This window comes from Galleria mellonella, unplaced genomic scaffold (genome assembly GCF_026898425.1).
Source record: "Galleria mellonella isolate WM207_F2 unplaced genomic scaffold, CSIRO_AGI_GalMel_v1 utg38, whole genome shotgun sequence".
NCBI classification, from domain to species: Eukaryota; Metazoa; Arthropoda; class Insecta; order Lepidoptera; family Pyralidae; genus Galleria; species Galleria mellonella.
Genome location: NW_026442090.1, coordinates 4389256 through 4416153, shown reverse-complemented (window position 1 = coordinate 4416153; position 26898 = coordinate 4389256). Strand labels below are relative to the sequence as shown.

Here is a 26898-nt window from a genome sequence, read left to right as displayed (position 1 = left end):
AGTAGTTTAGTTTATAGATCAAAATAACTGTCATGTTTTGTCACAACCAAAGTTGATTTTGTTTTGTGGGACACAATCTTGAATTATTTTGAACTTAAGATAGTATTTACCATGAAATGCTAGCATAAATAATATATTCACATTACCAAAATAAATGGAAACACTCATTTGTTTCACTATTGATATCTTATGTGTACACATGACGTATTAATAATATTTGATAGTGTATATATACTATTACATGTACACACTTTTATATGTATGAATAGTGTAGTTTTGACTTTAGAATGTAGCATAATTTAAATTTTACTATATCATGCTGTAAAATAATACACTTATTTCAAAATATTATTTAATATTTGTACTTCGTATAATAATTTTTCAGAGTATCGCTGCTGCGACGGGGGCGACCCTGGGTGCTTGCCTGACGAGAGGAGCCAGCACTTCTCAGCGTCAGAGGCAGGATACTGCTTCAAAAAGACAGGCAAGTTTATAAAATTTGTGATCCCTTTAGATGATATTGTTATAATGTTAGTATAGAGACGAAACCATAGAAGCCAAAATATGAAATTTGGTAAAAGTGATCAATTTTTGTACAATTGTAGGCGTCAGCGTTATTTGAGAAATCATACTTGGTTTTTTCTGACATCACAAAAGTTGTCTGTAGTGAACCAAATTCTAATTCTAGATATGGTTTTGTCTTCAAATTATCAAGTTATGGATCAAGTTTGTTTATTAGCTTCTCATTCAAAAAGCAATGAAATTTCAATAATATCTTAATTGAATATTAATGAAATATTAATATTTTGACTTCAAACAAAAGGAAAAGTTCTCTATTCGTCTTTATTTTTCCCCCTTTGTCAGTTGGCTCGTCACTGACAAATTCACTAGTAACTCATCACTACGGTGTCCAAGATGAACCACATTAGCGATCAACCTCACAGTGTATATTCCTAGTAATGGTTTCATCAGTTACCGTTGCTAATGTTCTTTTCCCACCCAACACTTTCTGGTTTGTTACGGTAGTTTTGTGAAATTCCTTTTCTTGTACAAGAATGAATTTGTTATTAATGTAATTGTGCGCTATAGACGGGCGGCAGCGAGGGCGCAGGCAGCAGCGCGGCGAGCGGCCGGCGGGCGCGAGCTCGCGACATGCCGCAGCCGCAGCCAGCGTCCACGCGTCGAGACAAACGAGGTGACTACCCTTCTACACATACAATCCAACAAAAGCGTTCATAGCAAAGCTTACGGAAATCTGACAACGTTACAGTTATCTGTCAAATACATCTGATTAAATTACTTTTCCTAAAAATAATAAAATTGTTAATTATCTCTCATTTTTATTTATGTGCAAAACAATTCTTTTTCGTGACTCTATTTTTTATTTCATATTATTTTATTATTACAGGCAAAAGCAGTCTGGGTTCTTGTGCCAGTACTGGTGGTGCGTCCAGCCGGTCCCACCCCCAGCCTCTAACCACGGTAACATTATGATTTTTAAATTGATATATTTGTATTTTTTGAAAGTAAATAAATAAAATTTCATTTTATAAATATTATTTATTATTTAGGGTGCCGTGGCATCCACATCTTCCACACCGCCGGCTTCTGCTTCGGCCGCTTCGATGCCTGACAACGCGTCCAATGACGCAAAACCTAAAGGCAAAGGTGAGACCTTTACTGACCTACTTATTTATATGCACAATCATTTATGTTTTACGTTTTCATCGTAATGTAATATAAAGAGAAATATATTTTTACAACATTCATTAAACTATATAACAAACAGTATTCATTGAAATATAATAAAACTAAGGATTATATAAATGTAATAGTAGGTAATTTTAAATTTTTCGCGTTGTTTAAACATTTTTTAAATACACAATTGGGACTTCACGCGATGAAAACGTTAAAAATTAAAAAATATATAATGTAATGAAAATTATGAATAATTATATCAAAACTATCAACCTACTATTACACAAGAAGAAAGCATTGTTCCATGGAAAATATAAAACAAACACATGAAACTTCTATGATTTGAAATTTTCAATTAAATTAGTAATTTAACTGATATTTTTTGTGATGCGTTGACATTTTCTTCGGATAACATACACACCACCATTGTTACCGATTTACTGTGTTCATCAGCGGAGGAGTGCGCCGGCGGAGGCGGCGGCGGCGGCGGTGGCGGAGGCAGCGGCAGCGGCGTCGCGAGCGCTGGCGGCACGTCAGCGACGGGCAGCGGCGCGGCGGCGGCGGCCGCGGAGGAGTCCTCCTCGGAGGAGGGCGAGGTGGGGCGGCTGCAGGCGCTGCTGGAGGCGCGCGGCCTGCCGCCACACCTGCTGGGCGCGCTCGGCCCGCGGATGCAGCACCTGTTGCACAGAACCGTCACTGCTAACTCAGGTACACTTATTTATTGTACTTGATACGGCAAACACGCTCAATGTAAGCGATAACCGTTGCTTTAAGTCATCAACAGTAACAGTAACGACAGTAATATATACCTTAATAAATATTCTACAAATCGTAAGACTATAAAAGTACAGTTTAATTGCAAAATACTTGTAAGACCTACCAAGACTTAGACAATCAACCTAGACATTACCTACTATTCATGTATATGACTGTATAATTTTGTCCATGTGGTAGAGATATAATGTTTACTGGTCAGGATAAATGTAACCTAAAGATTTCTCAAGGTAAAATAGTATGTGTATGAGATTATCATATACCTATTTCTCTTTCTGGTTCATATATCAAGTTTCATGACGTATTAACCCTTATATATGTATGTGTATGTGTATAAGTTTTTATTTATTAATGTTATATTATTATTAATTTACTTTTATTATTTACATATGTAGGTATATAGAGCTGTTTTTATTGTGTTATATATTCATTTTTTTTTTTTTTTTTTATATTTAGTTTATCTTTAATTGTTTATTACATACATTCTACAGTTTTCTTTCAGCTTCTCAAAGGTTGACTGTAAGAGATCCCTTTATGGGATAAGTCCGCCATTGTATACTAAATCATTTACTAGTATTTAATTTGACTTATGTACAATAAAGATTTTTACAATACAATTACAATACAACCCTTAGTTGCCAAGAGTTAACAAACAAACCTATTTTTACATTATAATTCTGCAGTTATGTGTTTGTATTTTCTTACATTAAACAATACACTGGCTATTTTATACTTTACTCTGAAACATAGTTCACACAATACTCTCACCAGTAAAAAAATTACAGGACATAACATTATAATGTGTAATTAAATTTATGCACAGCCGCATCTAAAGCTGCCCAGTTGTTAGCCGGACTACAAGCTACGGGCGACGAAGGCCAGCAGCTGCAAGCCGTGATTGAGATGTGCCAACTACTTGTAATGGGCAATGAGGACACACTTGCTGGCTTCCCTGTCAGGCAGGTGGTTCCAGCGCTTGTGAATTTACTCGCTGCGGAACACAATTTTGATATGGTAAGTGTAAATAATATATGGTCTTTTAAAATACATTAATTCATATTTATACTGTTAAATAAGCTTAAAAGTTAAAGATTTACGACTTTAATCTAGAATTAACTTACTTTATTAACTGCAAACAGTAGTAGGTTCTTATTTTGATTGCTTTTTTTAAACCTCTTGACACCAGAGGGCGCTACCCTCACATGTATACTTGTATTGAATGAGGGAAATAAAGAATGAAACAAATAATTAAATCCTACTAAAACTATTATTATTTATATTATTATTTAAAAATGTTTGTACTTTGTTACACTTAAATGACTAAATAGATTTGAATGAGATTTGATAAACATATGTCATATCCTAACACATAGATATAGTATTCGTAATATATAGTGGTATATGTGGCCAAAGCCAACCGCGAAAACAATAACATTGCGATGTGTGCGCAGATGAACCATGCGTGCCGCGCGCTGACGTATATGCTGGAGGCGCTGCCACGGAGCAGCGGCGCAGTAGTGCTGGCGGTGCCGGCCTTCCTCGACAAACTGCAGGCCATCACCTGCATGGACGTCGCCGAGCAGAGCCTCACCGCGCTCGACATGCTCTCGCGCCGCCACTCCAAGGCGATACTGCAGGCGGTACGTATAAATTTTTTTATAGGTGATAATAAAATGTTTACCGCGCTTGCGCTATCAATATAAGTTGGCGAGGCATCAGTAAGGTATGATAGGTGACGATGAAAGCAGGTCAGTTAGCTCATCCTGACGAATTCCATTAAATTAACCACGACAGTTTTCAGAGGGAACCGTGTGGAGGTCGATCTGATAGGGTGTATTGCTAACAATGAGGCAGCTAGACCCCATTACTAATAATCCCCTTTCTTCCAGATATGTATATATTATAAAATCTACCTTTATATATATATATACCTTCTATCTACGCTTTTAACATTTACTAATTTAACTCTACCTTCTACATCAGGAATACTATGTCTGCTGAATCAGGTGGATTACACTCCTCAAGTGTCACAAAGTTGTGACACAAATAAATATCTTCATGTGCTCGGACAACCAAAATAACATTGTTTTTATTTCAATAGCGCGGTGTATCGGCCTGCTTGACATACCTGGACTTCTTTTCGATCAACGCACAGCGCGCCGCGCTCTCCATCACTGCAAATTGCTGCCAAAACCTCACACCAGATGAGTTCCATCTCGTTAGGGACTCGCTGCAACTGCTTGCTAACAGGTAAATCATAAAGTTCAATAAATTGGCAATTTTATTGTAGTAAAATAGTGAAAATAAGATTCTGACGTTTGATATATAGATAGATAGATACTCTTTATTGTTTCCTCCAAAAGATTACAATAGTAAACTTATTATAAATATAAATAATTACAAGAAATAATCACAATGAGAAAACAATGGGCGACCTTATCGCTAAGAGCTTTCTCTTCCAGGCAACCTTTGGATGGAGAGGAGTAATTATAAACAATTTGGTAGGAGGCATGATGAAAAATTTTATTAGTTCTAGATATGGGAGATGTAATACATATAATAATATAAATATTATCCCATATAATAATATAATTATTATATATATAAATATTTGATTTGACTTTATCATTTGGTTTACGATAAAAATAAAATTTCCAGTCATAGAAATATTATCTAAACATGAATATTATATTGTTCTATAATATTATATAATTTTATTGCCTAAAATTGTGATTAATAATTCATTCTTCAGTGATTAAATGCTAAGTGAGAGATGAGCATGCTCATTAATCAATAATTTATCAAGAAATGCAATATTGAAATAAAATACGTAATGGAATGTGTCAAACATTTTCTCAGCCTTTTCTGCATGTCTAAGAATTTGTTTTTAATTGTGATTTTCTTTGCAGACTCACACAACAAGATAAAAAGTCTGTGGAATGTGTATGTCTTGCGTTCTCTCGCCTAGTGGACAGTTTTCAACATGATCCCGCACGCCTACAGGAGATTGCCACGCCAGAATTGTTAACTAATTTGCAACAACTAGTAAGTTCATCGTAATATTTATTATATAGTCATCTGTTAAAATTCTCCTTTTGTTTACCTATTAGAATTATCGACAAGCTGTTTTGCATGATTCAGAATGATTAATAAACTGAAAGCCTGTCTGTAGAAAAAGGTTGTGTATGTGTGTGTAAGGAATACATTTCAAACTGAAACAGCTATGCAACTGTTTGCTTGATATGTACCAGTTTAAAAAGTCAGATATATTATTAATAAAGTTACTTGAACATAACACTTTGAAATTCAGAAATGACTTTATTCTTTGATGTTTATAACCCTGTTTGTGTATTTAAACAATGGTTACTTGAAGTTATTTAAAAAATTGTGTGAATATAATGTACTTAGTATGTACGAGTCTCATTAAATTTTTTTCTAATTCCATGTAGCTGGTAGTACAGCCGCCCCTGATCTCCGGCGCTACATTCATCACGGTACTGCGCCTGCTATGGGTGATGTGCGCGGCGTGCCCGCAGCTGGCGCTCGCGCTTCACCAGCGTTCTATCGCTGACACGTTGCTTTGCCTCCTCACCGGCTCTACTCTGCACCAAGAGGTAAAGAAAATGAAACATACTTAAGTTATATTGTAACCTAAAAAAAAATGTAACATATATAGTTTATATGTTTGAGTTTAATATATTGGATTTCTAAACACAAAGATTGAAATTTAATCGTTTCCATTTACTTAAGGTTGGACAAATTAATAATTGTAATTAAATATTTTTATGTTTATAGCAAGTGGAACTATTACCGCGGTTACCCCAAGAACTATACGAGATCACGTGCCTGATTGGCGAGCTGATGCCGCGACTGCCGACTGACGGCATCTTCGCGGTGGATGCTCATCTCGATCGTCCTTGGTCCGCCGCTAACGACCGCACCGCTCACTGGCAGTGGCGCGATGATAGAGGTATACTTTTTTTTTAGAATTCATAATGGCACGTTATTGGTATTGTATCTAAAACACAAGTCAGAGGTGAAATTATGTATTAAAAATAATATATCTTTCTCTTTCCAGTAAATATTTTTCTGCTTATGTTAAACAATGAATAAATAAAATATATTTAGTCAGAATTATGTAAATACAAGTAGATTGTAATTAAATACATAACTTTTATTCATAATTCAGGTACATGGCGATCTTACTCGTGGGCTGAGAGTCGTGCACTGGAGGCAGGCGCTGCGGCGGGCGAAGAGGAAGTCTGCCTGTCGACATTAGGCCGTTCATATACGGTGGATCTGACTGCTATGCAACAGCTTAATGATCATACGGGTACCGCGCGCCCCGTGCAGCGTGTAGCGCCCGCGCCCTGCCCACCTGATCAGTCAGGCTCCGCATCCACTACTGCACCTGGTATGTTATGTTTATCTTCATAAAAATTAAGCCAACTTGTTAATGTCTCTCGTAATTCTGAAAAACCTGTTGAAATGAAATCGTCACTATAATAAATAGATATGATCTAATAATTATTTAAAAGATACCATAATACTTTACTTCAACCACGATACAACAACAGTGTTGAGATTAGGACCTACAATGTATTGAATCCATACTCAAAATACTATATTAAAACTAATAGATCTATCTAATATTTTTTTTTTACACCTTTCCGCTAATTGTAACTATCCTGGTCACGGCACCAAACTGTAACGGAGGATATGTTATCGAGCAAAATAAAAAAAAATCTTTTGTTAATTAATTTGATATTTTGCAACTAATTTCCTTTTTTTTTTTACAAGTAACACTTAAAGTTCCAATCTATTGGAACTATAACTCGTGTATTCTGTTACGTAATAATTGATAATGACGGTGTCCAGATCCGCGCATTGCGATGGTTCGCTGCAACCCATTACTGGCGCGCGCTCTGTTAGCCGTGCTGCATGAAGTGTATTGGAGTTCAGCCGGGCCTGCCGTTCGCTCACAAGCACTCAAGGCTATTTTACGCTGCGTGTACTACGCTGATGCGCCGCTACTGCGTCAAGTACTGAAAATGCAGGTTTGTAGTACCATAATATTGAGGCAAGTCCAAATAGAAGTCGACCGAATAATGGGCGCGTACCCTAAACAAGATTTCAAGCATAACACTTCAATATGTTTGACAGAATGGATGGGGAATTAATTCATTGTTCGAATTTCAGTAAGTAAGGTTATACTTTTGTCTTTAAATTGACAAAGTGCCGAGCTAAGCAAAAATTAACATGCATTGTTCGTAAAGCAAGCATCATTTTCTTCTGTGACTACCATGGATTGTTTTCGTAATGTGGTGATGACTTATCGTTACTGAAGAATTGGTTGATAATCTCATTACTTAGTATATATATACCCTTTATTTTACATAGTTCGTATAGGATATCCAGAATCACTAACCACACTGCCACACTCATTCACTGCCTCCTACATGTACTTCATTTAGTAATAACAGACCTTATAAAGAATGATATGATTCTAATCAGGTAATATCTTCACACATCGCGGGCATGATGGCATCGAGCGACCTCCGCATCGTGGTAGGGTCGCTGCAGCTAGCTGAGATTCTGATGCAGCGGTTGCCAGAGGAGATGAGCGCGCAATTCCGGCGTGAAGGGGTCCTGCACCAGGTAGCACAGTTGGCTGAACGCGCGCCCGCTGTCGCCACCGCTACTACTGCCGCCGCCGCCCCACGTCATTCCAAGCTTAAGGTACATGCATACAAATTAATATTCCTGAACATATCATACAATGTTGTCTAGTCTCAAAGTAAACAGATTTTGCCGACATAGACTAATATAACTTAGTTAAATTAGTAGGTAATTATCTAAATGTTTTATTGTAATTGAATGTCTAAATTTTGTTATGATATTTAGCATGGCAAATCAAGTTTACGATTCACCTGATTGAAAGTGATAAACGTCGCCTATAGACATGGACAGCAGTATGGACATTATACTATACACTCTAATACCTCATGCATTGCCATTTCTGAGGACTACATTGTAAATACCTACATATACAAACAAGAAGGCAGTGTTTAATCTGTAGATCGCCAAGTTGCCGTCAAGCATTAAGTCTGCCCTGTATACATATTTAAATATGTGCAAAAGTATAAATAAATAAATAGTTTTTTTTTTTTTTTTAATGAATATTTATACCACGCTAACTACATTGTTCAATTATACATATTTCCATATGTAAAATGCAGTCTATATACAACTAATCACATCTCTTATTTTGTAATTCTCAACAGTCACCAAGCGCCACCAGCGTGCGTTCAAGTGGCGGTTCATCTCCGCCGGCATCCACTTCGGCTACGTCTGTAGATCACAACAATTTGTCTATGGCTTTCTCTGCATCTGGTTCTTTTGTCGCTAGCTCGCTACGTAAGTATCTTTTATATAGTCTATATATTTTCATACTATGTCATATTATTCCCTTGATACCCTTGGTGGCAATCCAGCTCAGAAACTGATAGTGAGCGCTTACTTGTAGCTAATATTCGCAAAGAACAAAACCACTAATTTGAAAAATCTATCTACAGCACCCAATAACTTTACAATCATATCTCATTCTTCAAGTCGAAACATAAGACATAAACAAATTCTGAAGTAACTGAACTATCCCTGAATACAAGGTCTTTTAGTAACATACGCCTGCGTAAACTAATACCCAACCTTTGCATACGAACATGAACAATGCTGTAATACACAAAGTACTATTATTTTCTCCAATCATAGCGCTTCTGTATCTGATGTCATTAAATGTTGATACATTGTGTTGAAAAAAGATAAACATATCTCTGGATTTGATTAGTCACTGCATACATACATACATATTTGTCACGCGTCTTCCATTAGAGTAGGCAGAAACAATAGAAGTACATACTTATATGTATTTATTTGGAGTTATCATACTTGAAGACTTTCTTCAATGAATTTTTTTCTTTATAGCCACAGGCAGTGAGGGCAGTGGCTCTGAACCTGGCCAGCCGTCATCCTCTACACACCCACAAAACTCCAGCTCAGTACACAGGTTTGTTGGTTTTATCTGTGATAGTTGTTATTACTATTTAAATAAATATAAAGAAAAAAATAATATTTTTGGAGAATCATTTACTCACTGAAACACACCAGTGAAAAATGATCCATTAATTTTGATTTCATCTTGAAATCACATCACGAAATACAAAAATATTTGACCTCATAATTGAGTAGACCATGTCACTGGTACAGGTCGGGCAGTCCCCTGCAACTGACGGAGATGCTGAAACGCAAGCGCGCCGTGAAGCGGTCGGGAGGCGCGGGAGGGCGCCACGCTCGCCGCCGTGACGACGCGCCGCCGCACGCCGCGCCACCGCACGCGCATGCGCCGCACGGCGCCGCGCCGCCGCCGCACGCGCAGCCCGCTCCGCACGGTAACCGCATGCACTTAGCCATACAGTTGACTAACTTGATGTGACATTCATATGCTTTAAGTTTGTTTATGAACTCGGCGATAATGCGAAAAAAATTAATCCTTTTTCACTTCAGACTCTATTGTATTCTATAGTTGAGGATTGTCGCAATTAACAGAATAAATTTCTTATTAGGACACGTGTAAATAAATGAGAGACACACTCTCACTCCGGTGTCTATTCCTTGCATGCCTTGACTGATTTAGTGTTTAAAAAACAGGTTATTTTAGAGATAGACACACATATCTAAACATTTCCACCGAAATAATATAGAATTCAGTTTATATGCTATAATAATACTGTGTTATTTTAATTAAATATCAAGCTTTGAAGTATTTTGTAAAGATAATAGCCCATAGGAAGTGGTAATAGTAAATATGTATTTCTAATGGAATAGTATGAAAAAAAGACATAATATAACAAAAATAACAAAAAATGGTGCTCAAACACCATTTTTTTTTTTATATAATTTCACTACCTATTCTCTGTCTTAATGATCTTTTCTAATATCATACTTGTCCATATATTTCTACAAGATTTAACTTTGTGTACATACGTAGGATCGGGCGCGACGTCGGCGGGGCGATCGACATCTCGAGCGGGCGGTGCGTCGAAGACGTCGTCGTTCCTGTCGTCGCTGAACCCGTCGCGCTGGGGACGCTCACCGCACGCCCACAAAGACAGCGCCTTGCTTGCCTCGCCGCACACGTCCGCCAACCTCACTGTACAGAACAAGTCAGTTGCTGCCATTATAATATTTGTTTATATCATTTTTTTTTTTTTTTCATTAAGAATATATAAATACTTAATGTAACTGAAATATAAGCATAATTGGACACAATTGGCAAGAACTTTAGAACGAACATGCCAGTTTCTAAGAATACATATTTTCCTATTAAATAAATATTGAGTCACTTCAAAAAGATTTCGAAATCTATTAAATTATATACATCTATATTAGGATTGTATGTATTTACAAGTTATGGTAACTGCTTACAATTAGAAGAACTGCATACTAAATTAGCAAGGTACTGGGACTATCAATACCTTGTTAATTTAGTATTCAGCTCAATATGATAGAGCCAAATACAAAATTGACCACTAGGCAGTGTCGTCTGTGTGGCTCTAATGACTATGTTCTAAATCGTTTATAGGACAGTTTGAATAATGCTCCAAAATTTTAATTATATACGTATATACTTCCCTGACGAGGTTTTCCCAAGAGACTAGCATGGAATTCTTCAAAAGGGGGTAAAGAGGTTTCTTCAGGGTCGGCAACGCGCGCGTAATACTTATGGTATTGCAGATGTTCATAGGCTACGGTAACCACTTACCGTCAGGTGGGCCGTATGCTTGTTTTCCACCTCAGTGGTAAAAAAAAATCCTGCCATAAACTCAATGTTTAAAATTTATTTGTAAAAATTGAAAAGGTTATATTCAGGTGTAATTTAGAATGATAGTGTATACAGGGAGAAGGTGCGCGAGTGGATCCAGTGGACGGCGTCGCGGCTGCAGCGCAAGTGGGGCGCGCTGGGCTCGGACGGCGGCGCGCTGCAGCAGCTGGCCGCGCTGGCCGCCGCGCTGCCGCACGCGCCGCTGCAGCGCGCCGCGCTCGACCAGCTGCGCGACACGCTGCTGCAGCACGACGTCTCGCCCTTCGAGGTGCGGCGCCTCCCCCACTCACATACACCTTCAGTAGCGCACTTGGCATTTAAATGAAACAACTACATGGTGGACCTTATGGTCCGACTGTTCGTCCAACCTTCTACAGCATCATATCAGCCGTTGTCTGTCCAATGCTAAACATAGGCCTCCCCTATAGACTGCCATAAAGAACGGTTTTAAGTCACCTGCATCAACTGACTCCCTGCAATCCATTTGAGATCGTCACTGCATCTTTGGGGGGAAGGGTCTTCCTATACCATATCTGCTTATACGGTGCCACCACTCAGCAACCCTTTTTCATCATAGATGGGTTTTCTTCCATATGTAGAGAGCTAATTAGTGAATATTTTGATGATCTTGACTTATAGCTTTCTTAGTAGATAGTCTTATGTTAAATGTCAGTTGGGTCAGATTGTTGTCACGTTGAAGTATTGAACTGTTAGACGACAGTGTAATGCCAGCATTATACCAAGTGCCCACTGAACAAACATACATTATATAGAATAAAATCGAAGTCATAAGCTATTTAGGGTGTTTCTAGCAACGAATCAGAAACATGGTTTGAAAGTTTTATTGATGATAATGAAGTCTATAATTCCTACTAACTTAACAGCTAAATATCCCGTAGTTATGTTTCGTGAACAAATTTGGTGGGTTATATTTCTTTTAGGCAAAAAGTGGCAGTGATGGTCACCAACTGCATATGTTATTATTCTCATGCTTAAATAAATCATAATAAACAATTCACTATTCTTATCTGAAAATATATTCTTATGTACAGGTGAATCATTCCGGAGTGCTGGGTGCCCTGCTCCAATTCCTTACGGGCGGAGAACAGGACCCAGAGACTTCCAGCCAGGAGCAAGAAGGAGAAGGCGAAGGTCGAGATTCCGCTGAACTAGTCGCTGCCTGCGAGCAGCGCCTTAGGCTCTTCCTACACGTCTTCGCAGATATGCCACTCTCAGCTGAGTAAGTTTCCTAGTTTTTGACGTCACTTTTTTCGACGTCAGTTTTTCTTGATATATTTCCCTTAGAATGCCACAGATTATTTTAATAAATTTATATTAATATGGTATGATTTTCTACTACTTATTATCTGTGGTCCATATTTTGGTTAAACAGACTGACATTTCAGTTGAATAGAGCAGTATAGGATATATAAATTTTATTTGAATTATTTAACGTTCAAAATTTTAAAGTAACAGCATTTGTTAATATCATTACGCATCGAAGTGAACAAGTGTACGATAATATGGCACGTTTAATTTTAGTAGTGCGGAGTGGGGCGAGGATGGCTCGCTGCCGCTGCTGGGCGGCGCGGGCGGCGGCGGCGCGCTGGCGGCGCTGGTGGCCAAGGTGAACGCGTGCGTGTCGCACCTCGAGCAGTTCCCGGTGCGCGTGCACGACCTGCCCGCGCGCCCCGCCACCTCCGCGCTCAAGTTCTTCAACACGCACCAGCTCATGGTCAGTAGGAAACACAACAGTAACACACTAAAAACAACTCTTTAGAGAGACTACTTTCAGTTCAGTTTACTGTGAGAGTAATAAGTACCACACTGTCATACCTATCATCTATTTCTCAAGTTATGTTATCTTGATTTGTTGTGCCGTTGTGGCCGTTGTGTTGAGTACGCGCGCGAAACGGCCTTTTTTTATAACTATTATTCAGTTTATTTTTCTTAATTTATAGATAAATTATACTAATTTAATTTTTAATTACAGTGCGATCTCAAACGTCATCCAACATGCACCAACCTGAAGCAATGGAAAGGTGGTGTAGTGCGGATAGACCCCCTAGCTTTAGTACAAGCCATTGAGAGGTAATACACATTATTAATTACATTATAAGTAATTTATATTTTTTCAGAAGACATGTGGAATGCTGTCTATACACAAATTTTCTGTGTTATTTCTTAAATATGTTAAAATTGGTAAAAAAAGATTTTGCAACAATAATCACCTTTGACTGCACTGTGATCTTTGTGTCATGTAAAGTGACAGTTACAGAATACCTTTGTCAAAACAGATCAAATGAATGTGCAATCGTGTATTTTGAAATGTGATTTTTTTTATACATCTTTGAATGGCAAACAAGCTGACGGGCCCACCTGATGGAAAGTGGTAACCGTCGCCTATAGACTTGATGGTAATATCACCTTCAGGGCCATGTGGTTCCGGCATAAAATAGGCCACCCTTTCTAAGGGACGGCAAGGAATGGGCAGCAAGTAGCGACCTTCTCAAAATATCTCTAAAGTCTGACTATGGTTACCAATCCGCCTGTCAAGCGTGGCAACTGCTGGCGAAACCCCCCCAAAAGGAAGCATTATGTTCGGCCGTGGACTGTTGAAAGATATGATGAATATCGCATTCATGTTCGTATGGTTGTTACTAGGTACCTGTCGCAGCGCGGCTACGCGACGGCACGGTCGCGTGAAGCGGGCGGTTCAGGTGTACATTCGGACGACGACGCTGCCTCCGACGACGAAGTGGAAGACTCGCTGGCCACACCGCCGCACCACCACCCCACTGAGTAAGCACTCTTATATTACTCACGATGTATCTTATGTGTACCTTTCGTCCATTGAGTCATTAAAAGCTCGGTAGATTTACATTAATAATCACTAGGCTCTTAATTCAATAATTTATTATCGTGTTGCAAAAAGAACCTACTTCGATTATGACTTTTTTTTTTTTATATGACTTAGAATGGCAAACAAACTGACGGCCCACCTGATGGAAAGTGGTAACCGTCGCCTATAGACATGAGCAGAACCGTGGACATAACAGAGTATACTGTTTCGCCCATGATACCCCCTCATGCATTGCCATTCCTGAGGACTCGGGTGTTATTCCTCCGTACAAAACCAATTATTTTGATTTCAAAATTAAATATTGAACTAACTATTGAATTTTTATAAAAATTTCTATATATTAATCTATACTTATAATAAATCTGTAGAGAGGTCAATTCTGTACATGAAATATATTTCCAAAATAACTATCAGGGGGTGTTCATGCTACGATCAAAAGGAGAAGAGCAGTGAAGGGAAATGTTGGGAAGACAGGAGACATTTTTAAGCTTCCGTTGCGTGCAGCCTTAATGGCCACTTTAAAATATAAAATTGTCCACCCGTGCGACGCCGGGACGGGCCGCTAGTCTGTAATAAATTCTTTTAATATAAAAATATGCTAAAAAATAATAAGCTAAAAAGCTATAGATACCAAATCTGTTTATACTTGATAGAGTTATGAGGTAACAAATACAAAAATGCGACTAAATTGAGAACCTTCTTCTTTTTTTAGTCAATGGAAATTTAAACCACACATACAATATATTAGACACTAGTCGGAAATAGAATTTTTGCTTTATATATGTGTGAGATTTTATAAAATCGGTGGAGTAGTTTTTGTCTATTATCTGTTACAAACAAACAATCAAATCTTTCCTCTCTATAATATTAGTATAGACATAAAAAGAACAAGAACGCAGAAAGGTTACAGTTTCAGTGTGAATTTTGTATATGCAATAGTTAAGTTACTTATTGATTTCAAATTTGGAAACAATTCATTCTACTCTAGCATCTCGTCACGTAATTAAGTAATGGCAAACATTATAATATTCAAAATATGTAACGGAAATAAAGTGATAGCAAACAAGAAACGGCTGCTCACGTAATCCTGGAATGTGGCCCATCAACGTTTAGAAATCTTCGGAACGGTGAGGTCGCTCCGTGAGGCCTGTGAAGAACCCAGGAAGCTTCTGCGCTTCTGGGCGGAGCTAGGTTGGCTGTACTAGCCACGACTCATACGTACAACGGCCCAAATGAGAGGCTAAGCGCAGAAAATAGAGTCTTTTTTACATTCACATTAAAGTGATAGCACATAATATATCACTAGTCTGATTAAAATTCAATTGACATAATGACTAATTAGATACGACAATATCAGCTAAACACTGGAATAGAGTCGATTGCTTATATCATATGCACATGAAATATTATTATTAAAGAGAATTTTTATTAAGATTACTATAATAATTTATTTATGTATAAATTAAGTATATTTTCTAAATCAAATACACCTAAATTACATAAAATTATCTTAACAAAATTCCTTTTGCTTAATATTGCAGTTCTGAACACAAATTGGAATTCCTAATCGGAGACACAGTGTTGCCATACAACATGACCGTGTACCAGGCTGTGAGACAATTTGGCGAGCAAACGGACGCCGATACAGACACAGAGACGCCATTAGGTATGTATATTATTAAATCTCTAGTGTTGTATATATTATTAAATATTAGTATTAGTAGCGTTGCCCAACTATATCGCTTGGGTTTTAAATTATGTGTGTTAATTTTTAAATAACTAAAATTTCAAATAAGTTATTCTAATATATTTATTAGATCTGAAACTCATTACCAGAATAAATTTTTCCATTTTACTAAAATCTTGGTGGATTTTAATTTTATATGAAGTCTATGATTCTATTTGCATCGCTAATTTTATTATAATTAAAATGTTAAATGGATTTAAATGCAATTTGTACGCACATCGAGTATACCGAAGTATTCTTGTCTATATTTATATATATATATATATATATATATATATATATATATATATATATATATATATATATATATATATATATATATATATTGGATAAGCTTAATCCTAACTCACGTGATTAATATCAATATATTAATTAAAATTGTATTGTGTTTGCAGCAAATGCAGGAATTTGGGTGCAAACGCATACAATATACTACCGCGCTGTGGAGGCACCCGAACAGCCGCGTTCTGACACGGCCGCCTCGAGGAAAGGCAAGGGACAGCCCACGAAGCTTGCGTCTAGACGCAAACCAGATTTACTATGGAATGGTATTAATATTTTTTATTATAGTTTATAGATAAAATTTAAATTAATTTACAATTGGCGAATGAATTTTTAATGTAAATTTAATTTAAAAACAACAAAAAGTACAGAGTAAATATTAGAATATAGAACCAAGTAAAATAAAAAAAAATAAAGAAAAAAAGAACAAAAAGATTTATCCCTTAAAGGAATACTTTATGTACTCTTACGTTTATACTACAATTAATATATCCATCGTCTGCAAGAGTACACTCATAGCGTCAGTGTATTGTAAAGTTGCTGGTGTGTCGACAGAGGGCATAGTGCCGCCGCGTGAGTCGCCGCTGGTGGTGATCTTGCGGTCGCCGCTGCTGACGGGCAACGAGGTGAAGGATGCATCGCTGCCAGCGCTGGGCGTGCTGCGCGCGCTGCATGCCCTCTCGCGGCACTGGCACACCCTTTACAACGCCGCCTGCCTGCCCGATCACCGCCCGCTCGTGTCCAACGCCGACTTTATTAACGCTAAGGTATTCTTTATTGTACACAAAAAGTAATTGTATCAGAAAAACAAACAAAGGCAAGCTTATCTCTAAAACAGATTTTTTCCAGCAAATTCAATGAGATAAACTGACAGTTTATTAGTAGTTACAGTTATACATGTGTGCTAATCGACTTAATGACTTAAAAATAAATAAATTAAATGAAAAAAAAAATATAAGTAAATATGTATAAATATAAATAGGTACAATTGTATTATGCAATTTAAAGTGGTTACCATGGTCGCCTATATCCATAGGCAGTTTTTCTACGTGCATTGCTCTTTTTGAAAATTAAGGTGTTATGTGTCAATACTCTATTGATTACACTAGTAGTGTGGCCCCTTGAATAAAGTTATACTAGACAACAGAGACAAGAAGAATTACCCATATAGAGATGATCTTTGTACAATCTCTGTTAAACCGAGTTAAAAAAGTTGTCCTTACTTCAATTGTATTTTTTTTAATGTTTAATAGTGAACGGTTTTTATCGAATTCTTATAGACATCAATCATCAATCAATACATGACTGATTCTTTTTTATTTGTACTCAAAAGCATCAATATTAATTAATTCTTAATTATTTTTATTACAGCTTGCTGCCAAAGCCAATAGACAATTACAAGACCCACTCGTCATCATGACCGGCAATCTCCCGCCGTGGCTGAAAAAAGTCGCCTACGCATGGTGAGAATCATTAATGTCGAATCGAATTGAAACTTAACATCTCTTATCTCTTTCTAATACCTTTGAGTATAGTTGAAGGTACAAGAAAACACCTAATTTATTTGAATCATGAAAAAGACATAAAACTACTTTTATGCTTTATGGATAAAACTTGTTTCGTAATATATGTCGATCTTACCAGATAAATAAATATTTTCAAACTGTTCTGCGTGCAGCCCGTTCGTGTTCCCGTTCGAGTGCCGGCACCTTTTGTTCTACGTGGTGTCGTTCGACCGCGACCGCGCCCTGCAGCGGCTGCTCGAAGCGGGCGGCGAGCGTGGCGGCGCCGGCGGTATGGGCGGCGGCGCGGGCGGCGCTGACTCGGAACGAGTCGCGCCACGCCTCGACCGTCGCAAGCGCACCGTGCAGCGACACAACGTGCTGCGCCAGGCTGAGCATGTCATGCACGAGTTCGCACACTCGAAGGCCCTGCTCGAAATACAGTACGAGAACGAGGTCGGCACCGGTCTCGGGCCCACCCTCGAGTTTTACGCGCTCGTGTCGCAAGAACTACAGCGCGCCGATCTTGACCTGTGGCACGGCAGCGAGAACTTCAAACAGAAGCCGACCTCGTTCGCCGGGGAGATAGTGAAGAGCCAGCCACCGGTGGTGACAGACCGCGCGGCGGACGCGGCGGCGCGACTCGCCTCCTCGGTCCGCGACGCGCTCAGTCTGGACGAGGAGCGCACGCCGGAGGCTTCGGACTTCGAGAAGGAGACGTCGATCCCGTCGCCGGCGCCCGACGCCACCTACGTGTCGTGGCCCTGCGGCCTGTTCCCGCAAGCGATCGGCCGCAACGCCCGCGCCTCGCACCTGTCCCGGGTCAAAGCCAAGTTCCGCTTCCTCGGGAAGTTCATGGCCAAAGCGGTTATGGATTCGAGGATGGTTAGTATTTTGTCGCCGTTATTTTTTATTTTAGCACTCGAAAAAATGCAATTGTGATATTTTTATAATTGAAATTGAATTGAATAAGTTAAATTTCATTTTTGGATGCGATAAATTTAGTCTTAACCTAAGTTAAATTGATAACAATTCCTATATGAAATTTATGTCAGAACAGTATAAAAGTAGTATTTTTTAAAGGGATTTTTATTAACAATTTTATTGAACAGTAAATAGGAAAAAAATTTACTTATTAACTGAACCACCACTACTAGTGTTAATGTTTAGTACTGGTATGGTAGAGAGTGCTTTTATAGCCTAATTACTTCATTTTATGCACATTTATGATGTCAACATGAATATTATTCTAATAATGACTATCATAAATATACATATATATATATATATATATATATATATATATATATATATATATATATATATATATATATATCTGTCACGCCTGTCATAAATATATAATAAATAATTAAAATACAGTTATTTATGTTGGCTTTACTCTCGTTTTAAATTCATAAGTGCAGTCCAATTTATTTGTCGTTCTATCGAATCACAACGTCAGCATGTTGTGCCGCTGCGCGTACTGTACGTACTGTACGTACTGTGGGAGCGAGTGTATACCATAAGAGCGCCGGCCGTGTCGCAGGTGGACATCCCGCTGTCGGTGGCGATGTACCGGTGGGCGGTGAGCGAGCAGCAGTGGCTGAGCCTGAGCGACGTGCGCAGCGTGGCGCCCGAGCTGTGGCGCTCGCTGTGCCGCCTGCGCCGCGTGGCCGAGCGCGCGCGCCTCATCGCCGCCGACCCGCGCCACACGCCCGACCAGAAGAACCACATGGTGAGCACGCGCATACACACACACTCGCGCTTTATTTCTCTCTCTCTCTCTTTCTCGGCATATACAAAGTATAATAACACCCAGTGAAATGACAATTTTGCTCCTTAAAATAAAAAAACCTTAATTGTGAACATAGACAACAGTAATAATTGTAATTCAGAACACGGATTCGTGTATCAACTAGTAGATTTTGAGAACAATTATATTTTTTTTTTGTTTCACAAAGATAACTAACAGTAAATTAATATGAGGCGACACGAATGTCGATTGCAAAAATAACGAACATTTCAGACTTGGCAACGTGGATAGCATAGCATATATCTAGTCATAAAAAATCAGAATGAATGGAGGACTTTAGAAGTTATTTAAAAATTAATAAAAAGTTAAAATTACATTAAACCTGATAATAGCAAATGTAGAAAGTCTCATAAATGACTGATACAATTAATCACACTTTTTACAATTTCAATTAAAATAACTTCTACAAAGGCTACTCATAGGACATAGACATTGACGATAAAATTTGACTATATTTATATTCTATTGTGTAGATAAGTGCTCTGGAATTGGATGGATGCCCAATCGAGGAGCTCGGATTGGACTTTATCCTGCCGGGCGACGGCTGCACAGAGCTTCGCCGCGGTGGCCGAGATCTCCCTGTCACTGCCCACAATCTACAAAATTATATTTCTCTCGTTTCACATTGGTTACTTTATGAAGGTAAGTTAGATATTCTCGAAATAATAATAAACCAAGTGATTGATATGAGTGTAATGCTAATATATTGTTTTCTCTTCTAACAGGTGTGAGTAAACAAATGTCGGCTTTCAAAGAAGGATTTGAATCAGTATTTCCATTAGCCAATCTCAAAATTTTCTACCCTGAAGAATTGGAGCAGGTCTTCTGTGGAAGTCCATCAGGTAAGCTGATGAACATCAGTGTCCACTGTTTCTCCCTAAGAACATTAAAATTTTTGTTTAAGTATAATGTATTACTATTAACAACATTTACTGTAATAGCAATAAATAATATTTTGTTGGATAATAGATACTTGTAATTTTGTTTGTATAATCTGTTGGTTAAAATAAAAACTAAATATGAATGTTTATAGCTTTGCTTTAGATTTATATATATTAATTTTATTTTCTGTTTGCAGGTGGGCGTGATCAACGCTGGGAGCCGCGCATGCTGGCGGAATGCATCCGACCAGACCATGGATATAACGCGGAATCGCGTGCCATCCGTATGCTCATTGATATACTTGCCTCGTACAACCGCGAAGAACAACGCCTCTTCCTTCAGTTTGTCACGGGCAGTCCACGCCTGCCTACTGGAGGTAACTAAATATCCATATTTTTTTTTTTCAATGACAAACAATTTATCTAAAACTATATTTTTTTTATCTAGCTTCTATTATATATTTCTTTTAAAACAGTATAATCTTTTCTTAGCTGTTGATTGGTAGAGAACACATCCCTACTAATTATATAAATAAGAAAGTGAGTTGGTTTGTTAGCTTATAGTGCTTTAACAGTTAAACTAATTACTATGAAATTTGGTATACATGTACCATATGGGATGGGGAAGGATGTGGGTTTTCTTTGTCCCGGTCATATGGACAAAGTCGCTGTTAAAAACTAGTTATATATAATAAAATTGTAACTAGATTGTGTATGTATATGAGAAGATATTTAACAAAAATTCATAAGTAAGTTTATAAGAATGATAGAAACAAAATAATTTTAGTGTCAGAGTAATTTGTTGTTACAGAGCTTTTGGTGCTCTGATCCCTTTGCCTGATATGGTGAAATCAATATTGAAAATCCGAATTGTTGTACAATGTCTAATTGCAATTGTTCTAGGTTTTAAGGCGTTGAACCCACCCCTGACCGTGGTACGCAAATCGCTAGAATCATCGCTGGACCCTGACGAGTACCTACCGTCGGTGATGACGTGTGTTAACTACCTCAAGCTGCCCGACTACAGCAGCGGCGAGGTGATGCGCGCCAAGCTGCGCCTCGCCGCTTCCGAAGGGCAGCACTCCTTCCACCTGTCGTGAACACTACGCTACCTAACCGGCCCTCTAGCCTCAGCCTCGGCCTCGGCCACGGCCACTGTGATCATATTATCAACCCCTCACCTCTTGTATACATGTGTGAATGCGGTTAGTGATAACTATAATCCTTGTGTTATACTAGCCGGCGCGACCTCGCTCCGGACTATATTATTAATGTGCAATCAGAGTGATTTATTTACCTAATGTGAGAGACACTAAGTGCTGTGCGTTCTTTATTTTGTTTCTTTGGATTCTTTTTAGATTACATAAATATGTTCATAATTATATTTTGTGTTAATGTGATAGCTCTGTATATTTCTTTGTTAGTTTAGACTCTCAGTGGGATAATAATATATGATTGAAGTGTGTGACGGAACCGTTTTAGCGAGACATTTGAAGACGCTTCACGCTGATTGTGTCTAACTGCGAACAACAATACAACATTAACACACTCACCACTATTGTCTCGTTGTCGCAATATTACTACTACATAATTTTGAAGAATGATCGTTGCGTATCTTCTATGAGAGTCCTATAAAAAATATATAATAGCATTTATTACCAAATGGTGTATGTTTTGAGTAACGTTTAAGTATCATTAATGATTAAAGAAAAAGTGCAAAATTTAATATGTAACAATTTCAATAAAACCATGTAAACAATATTGATCAATTTTGTGTTTTATTTTACCACTCATAATGGCACAAATGTTGTAAATGTTACAATAATTGCATCTACCCAACATTCACTCTCCACCTGTAGAATAAAATTACTCATTACAATGACGTTGGTGTTTATTCAAATAAATTTAGTCTGTGCCAGCAACTACTAAAGGAAGAACATAATTTAAAGATGACAATACCTAATTTGTACTTTATTTGCTTAATCACAGCAGTTTACAGCAGCTATAGGTATTTATTAATAACGCTGTGACATTTTTTAAAATTGATGTTAATGTCTTGGTATGTGCCAGTGAGTGATGGCAGACAAAGATGAAGTCAGATCACTCGACCTGTGAAAAATCTCTAGGAATTAAACGCATACACTGTTCTGTTATGATTGACCAGGTTTTTTCTCGCTACTACGTACGTGTGGGTTTCAGAAGCAGGAAAACCAATAAAATAGACAACTTTTGATGATGTATCAAGATAAAGTAAGTAAGACCTTAAGGAACACAAAAACCACATTCAATTTATATGCTTACTGCACATTTTGTGTGATGGTGAAACAAATAACAGATACAAAATAAAAAAAAATATTTTCGCTTCTATTGCTGTTATAGTGCTTCTGGTTTGAAGTATTTCTTACACTACATAATAAACAATACAGGTAAAATAAAACACTTTTTAACACATCAATATTACATATATTAAATCAATTCACTTTACAGTCTATAATAATAAAATATGTACAATGGTTTGTAATAATAAATTATTACATTATATAATAACAAATGATTAAGATATTACAACAAAATATCTTTATGGGAGTAAATGAATTTTTAAACCTTCCAGATATGAGGTGATTTTGTTTCTCAGTAAAATATGACTTGGTAAACATTATGACAACTTTTCAGTATATTTTTAGGAAGTTCTGTGAAACTCTTAGTTTATGAAGTTAGCCTCCATATTTCCATTATACTCACTTCTAGAAAGTTCGATAAAACAAATATCTTTAGTTTGAACTGTATACTTGTCTACTACCAGTAGCCCAAAAAGTATTTTAAAATAATTTACCATCTAAGAAACAAGACACTAATCACTTAAAATACAATAAATTGTAATCTACAATGATAGTACAACATAGAAGGCTGGAATAAGTGTATGCTATTAACAATGACCCTACCTCATACATTTCAATCACTAGAATATGAATAGATTTTAATTTTTCAATAAAATTTAGAGTACCATTGCAATCCAACCCAGGATGAGGCATGAACCACCAATAGGTGTGAGACGTCGGAGACTACGGTCACCTGTGAAGGCATGGTAGTAACAGGTGCCGCTGAAAAGTCCTATGCCTGCTATAAAGAATGCACCAGCCTGAAATAAAATTATGTTAATAGAAATTTTCATATTATATAGTTATTGTGATTGTACAATAAATGTACCTAATGCAAAATAAATAGAACTACAAAAAAAAAATTTTTACTTAAATTATGTACTTACAAACTTAATATTGGAACATAGTACTTAAAATGTGATCAAAGAAAAACATATTAAAATTGTTAAAGACTTAAAATAAATTAAAAATCAATCTAATTGTAGTTTATGTATAACAAGGGTTACTAACACTTCATAGTTCTTTATAATTATATTTTTAATTAAAAAATTGGACATCCCTAAATTCAAAACTTGATGTAAGTGAAGACTGATGTAAAGATGACAGGCTAGAAACTCTTTAACACCATATCTATAGGTGACAGTTACCACTTTCCACCAAATGGGTCATCAGCTTGTTTGCCATTCTAAATTGCATAAAAAAACCAGAGGGCAATAAATGCTGACAATTTTTTTTTAATAGATGATAATGGAATGGTAACCCCACCTGCGCTATCGGAATACACCAGTGGGGCACCAGTGAAGGATGATAGGTGAGGATGAAGTAGGCCAGTTAGCCCATCATGACGAATTCAACAAGATTTGTTCACGATGGTTTCCAGTGGGAACCATATGGAGGTCGACCTAATAAGGCATATTGCTAGCAATGGGGCTGTCAAACTCCATTGCTAACAATTCCTTTTCCCCCAATTCCGAGTATTAATAGTGATATAGAAAATTATGAATACCAGTTTGTCAGCAACTCTTTTTGTACTTTGCAGTTTATTAAAAAATCATAAGCATAAACCAGAGATGTGGGAGCATATCAGAAGGTTATAAATTTTGACAGTTATAGATAAAATTGAGTTGCTCTTTGTACTAAAGTCAGTAGAAGACAGGTCAGTATGTAGTCATATGACATAGACCTGACAAGTTATTAAAAATTTGTAATAAGGCCCTTGTTCAGTTAACATATCCATTATACCTATGACTTCTAATAGTTTTATTATAAAAAAATATCATGTTGTGTCATTAATATTATGATCTTCGAATTATTTAGGTTAGGTTAAATTTATATTCTATACTTGTCGATTTTAGTAAATAATTATAGATTTTCAAAATAAGTCAATTAAAATTGTGGCAGACAAATAATATATCAGTATTAGACAATATTATACAAAAATAATTATATACTGTCTTTTTAATAAAAGGCAAGAAATTCTGAAGATTATAATTAAATTTCGTGAAATAAAGATATTGGACTTACAATATATGGCCTCCTGCATAAAGGTACTGTCATTAATGCAAGCGTGTGTAGGAAGTGAAATCGATTGGCAGTATCAAATATTTTTCGCAGGTCTTCTTTGGTGTCCGTTTCAGGGAAGGTACGATGTGCGCCCATAGCACCCAGCACTACTGCCGCGGCACCACTAAGCCCTGCAAGCCTTACAAAAGGCCCAGCTCCTTGTGCTAATTCCCAAAGTGGCATCCTGATAATGATCGGAGCTGGAGGTGGATTTACTGGCTTAGATTTGAATACACCCTGTAAATTAAATTATTGCACATATAATACACACAACTCGAATCAAGTAAATTATATTAGATAAGCTTGCAAAAAGACAACAAATTATTTCAACTAATAATCGTAATTCAACTTACGATATGGCGTAACAAATTCATAGCTCCATCCGTCACCGTATTTATCATAAAAGCATCGGCCAGATTTACCATACCTTTTTGTTTTTTATATAATTGCACACGAATAGAAAATGAAAATTTTTAGCAAATTTATTGACAATCTGAATGAAACAAAGCACGATAGCACGTAATGACATTGACAGTGATAGCACACAGAAGTCTAATACGTAAACAGTCTATACCTAAGTCTATACTTTAGTCAAACCAATAATAATATGTAAGACTATGAATCAACCCAAGGACTATATTGCTAATTGTAAGATAAATACTATAAACTTTCTTAGTCGTATATGTTTATGATGAACAGACGAGCACCAGATGCGTTATTCACTCGAGATTTTTTTTGTTATTGTATGCGGTATAATTTTTTTTTTTTTTAGTACGTTTGTTCCGTTTGGAACAGGCTAAGGTCGGAGACCATGCTGCCTAGTCTTCAAAAAGATAATTTGTCTGGAATTTTATTTTTCTAATGTCGCTTCAATTATTGTCATAATCTTCAATATTTCATTTGTCAAATCCGGTAAGTACATTTTCATAAATATCTTTTCTTGAGTTTTCTTAAACCAGTGGATTTATCAAATTAAAAATAAATAATTATAAAAAATCATTGTCTTGCAATTCAATAAAAGTATTCTTATAGCTCCTTGAATGTTGTAGTAATATAAGTGAAAATAGCTTTGAAACAAGAAGGAAATCTTAAGAGAAGCGGGATTGAGTGCGGGATATTTTCGGGTTTTTTGAAGATAATCCTAAGTTCGTCAAACATAATGTGTCTTTGAATGACAAATTCAGAGCAATCAAAAAAAAAGGTGATGTAGAGATTGGGCTGTATTTGAGTTACACCATGTGCATGATGGGGAAGCGATCATGCCCATTCGGTGCAGGTGTTCGTTGAAATGTCCGTGGCCGATTCGTAATCTACAAATATTGGTGTAAAATTTTCTGTTTGTGTCCTTTCCTTTGCAGAACCACGGTTTTCCAATACGCCAATTAATTTTGCGGTACCATTTGCCTTTAGTCTGTAATATTTGAGTCCAATGCTCCTCCCATTTAGTTGTAACGATTTTATGTATTCCAATACTACAATCTGAGTAACAAAGGGGTAAGTCTTGAACACGAGCAGCACTTGAATTAATAATTTTAGCCAAAGTGTCTACTTGTTCATTCCCAAACACTCCAATATGTGAAGGGGTCCAGATGAAGATAATATCTTTTCCATATATAGTACAGAGATGATAATATTTATTACGAATTTCTTGAATTAAGTAGTTTGATGATGAAATGAATGTGTTATTTTTTAATGCCATAAGAACACTCATACTATCTGTAATTATAATCCATTTCGAATATAGTACCTGTTTTTCTATGTATTCTAATGCTAAAAATATAGCTTTTGCTTCTGCTGTGTAAATACTAGCCAAAGTTGAAATTTTATAACCGTGACCAAATCTATTTGACAAATCGTAAAAAGCCACTGAAGTGCTAAGTGCATTTTTGGAACCATCTGTATATATCTGCCTGTAGTCAATAAATTCTGATAAAGTCTCATACATATCGTGCTTTTCTTTTATGTCTTTACGTATAACATTTTTGATCTTACAGAACTTACTCTCATAAAGGCCA

General features: G+C 37.0%; 2 protein-coding genes across 7 annotated transcripts in view; one reads left to right on the top strand and one right to left on the bottom strand.

The window, feature by feature from the left end:
• LOC113522715 (E3 ubiquitin-protein ligase TRIP12) overlaps positions 1-22210 on the top strand; it is a 57106-nt gene extending 34896 nt beyond the window's left edge. For 2 of the 5 annotated variants that reach the window (XM_026908500.3, XM_026908501.3), the window contains exons 6-38: positions 386-484; positions 1090-1195; positions 1409-1482; positions 1572-1668; positions 2152-2406; positions 3296-3486; positions 3924-4112; positions 4574-4722; positions 5382-5517; positions 5922-6086; positions 6268-6442; positions 6662-6886; positions 7351-7529; positions 7987-8211; positions 8757-8889; positions 9457-9538; positions 9739-9920; positions 10520-10694; positions 11420-11621; positions 12406-12593; positions 12896-13088; positions 13347-13444; positions 14018-14155; positions 15758-15882; positions 16359-16511; positions 16801-17012; positions 17617-17708; positions 17924-18632; positions 19294-19482; positions 20034-20202; positions 20286-20402; positions 20639-20818; positions 21345-22210. In XM_026908500.3, coding sequence (XP_026764301.2) covers positions 386-484; positions 1090-1195; positions 1409-1482; positions 1572-1668; positions 2152-2406; positions 3296-3486; positions 3924-4112; positions 4574-4722; positions 5382-5517; positions 5922-6086; positions 6268-6442; positions 6662-6886; positions 7351-7529; positions 7987-8211; positions 8757-8889; positions 9457-9538; positions 9739-9920; positions 10520-10694; positions 11420-11621; positions 12406-12593; positions 12896-13088; positions 13347-13444; positions 14018-14155; positions 15758-15882; positions 16359-16511; positions 16801-17012; positions 17617-17708; positions 17924-18632; positions 19294-19482; positions 20034-20202; positions 20286-20402; positions 20639-20818; positions 21345-21541 — 5799 coding nt within the window. In that variant the 3' untranslated portion in view covers positions 21542-22210. The remainder of the gene's footprint in view (positions 1-385; positions 485-1089; positions 1196-1408; positions 1483-1571; positions 1669-2151; positions 2407-3295; positions 3487-3923; positions 4113-4573; positions 4723-5381; positions 5518-5921; positions 6087-6267; positions 6443-6661; positions 6887-7350; positions 7530-7986; positions 8212-8756; positions 8890-9456; positions 9539-9738; positions 9921-10519; positions 10695-11419; positions 11622-12405; positions 12594-12895; positions 13089-13346; positions 13445-14017; positions 14156-15757; positions 15883-16358; positions 16512-16800; positions 17013-17616; positions 17709-17923; positions 18633-19293; positions 19483-20033; positions 20203-20285; positions 20403-20638; positions 20819-21344) is intronic. The other 3 variants (XM_026908503.3, XM_026908505.3, XM_026908504.3) reach the window with 3 other exon arrangements.
• A 671-nt stretch (positions 22211-22881) lies between these two features.
• On the bottom strand, positions 22882-25575 carry LOC113522558 (transmembrane protein 256 homolog). 2 transcript variants are annotated; one of them, XM_026908283.3, is made up of 3 exons: positions 25311-25575; positions 24845-25120; positions 22882-23580 (listed from the first exon to the last, which is right to left on the bottom strand). In XM_026908283.3, exons 1-3 carry the CDS (start codon positions 25410-25412, stop codon positions 23437-23439), a joined length of 522 nt encoding a protein of 173 aa, XP_026764084.1. In that variant the 5' UTR covers positions 25413-25575; the 3' UTR covers positions 22882-23436. The 2 variants fall into 2 exon arrangements, with proteins under 2 accessions (XP_026764084.1, XP_026764085.1); XM_026908284.3 differs by having other exon boundaries at positions 25237-25421.
• Between the last annotated feature and the right edge of the window lie 1323 nt (positions 25576-26898).

Excerpts from the sequence above, each read along its gene's own strand:
- LOC113522558 (XM_026908283.3), bottom strand. The coding sequence starts at position 25,412 with ATGTCATTACGTGCTATCGTGCTTTGTTTCATTCAGATTGTCAATAAA. Across the intron at positions 25,121-25,310 it reads ATTATATAAAAAACAAAAAG|GGTGTATTCAAATCTAAGCC; the intron begins GTATGGTAAATC and ends TTTAATTTACAG. Across the intron at positions 23,581-24,844 it reads TATGCAGGAGGCCATATATT|GCTGGTGCATTCTTTATAGC; the intron begins GTAAGTCCAATA and ends ATTTTATTTCAG.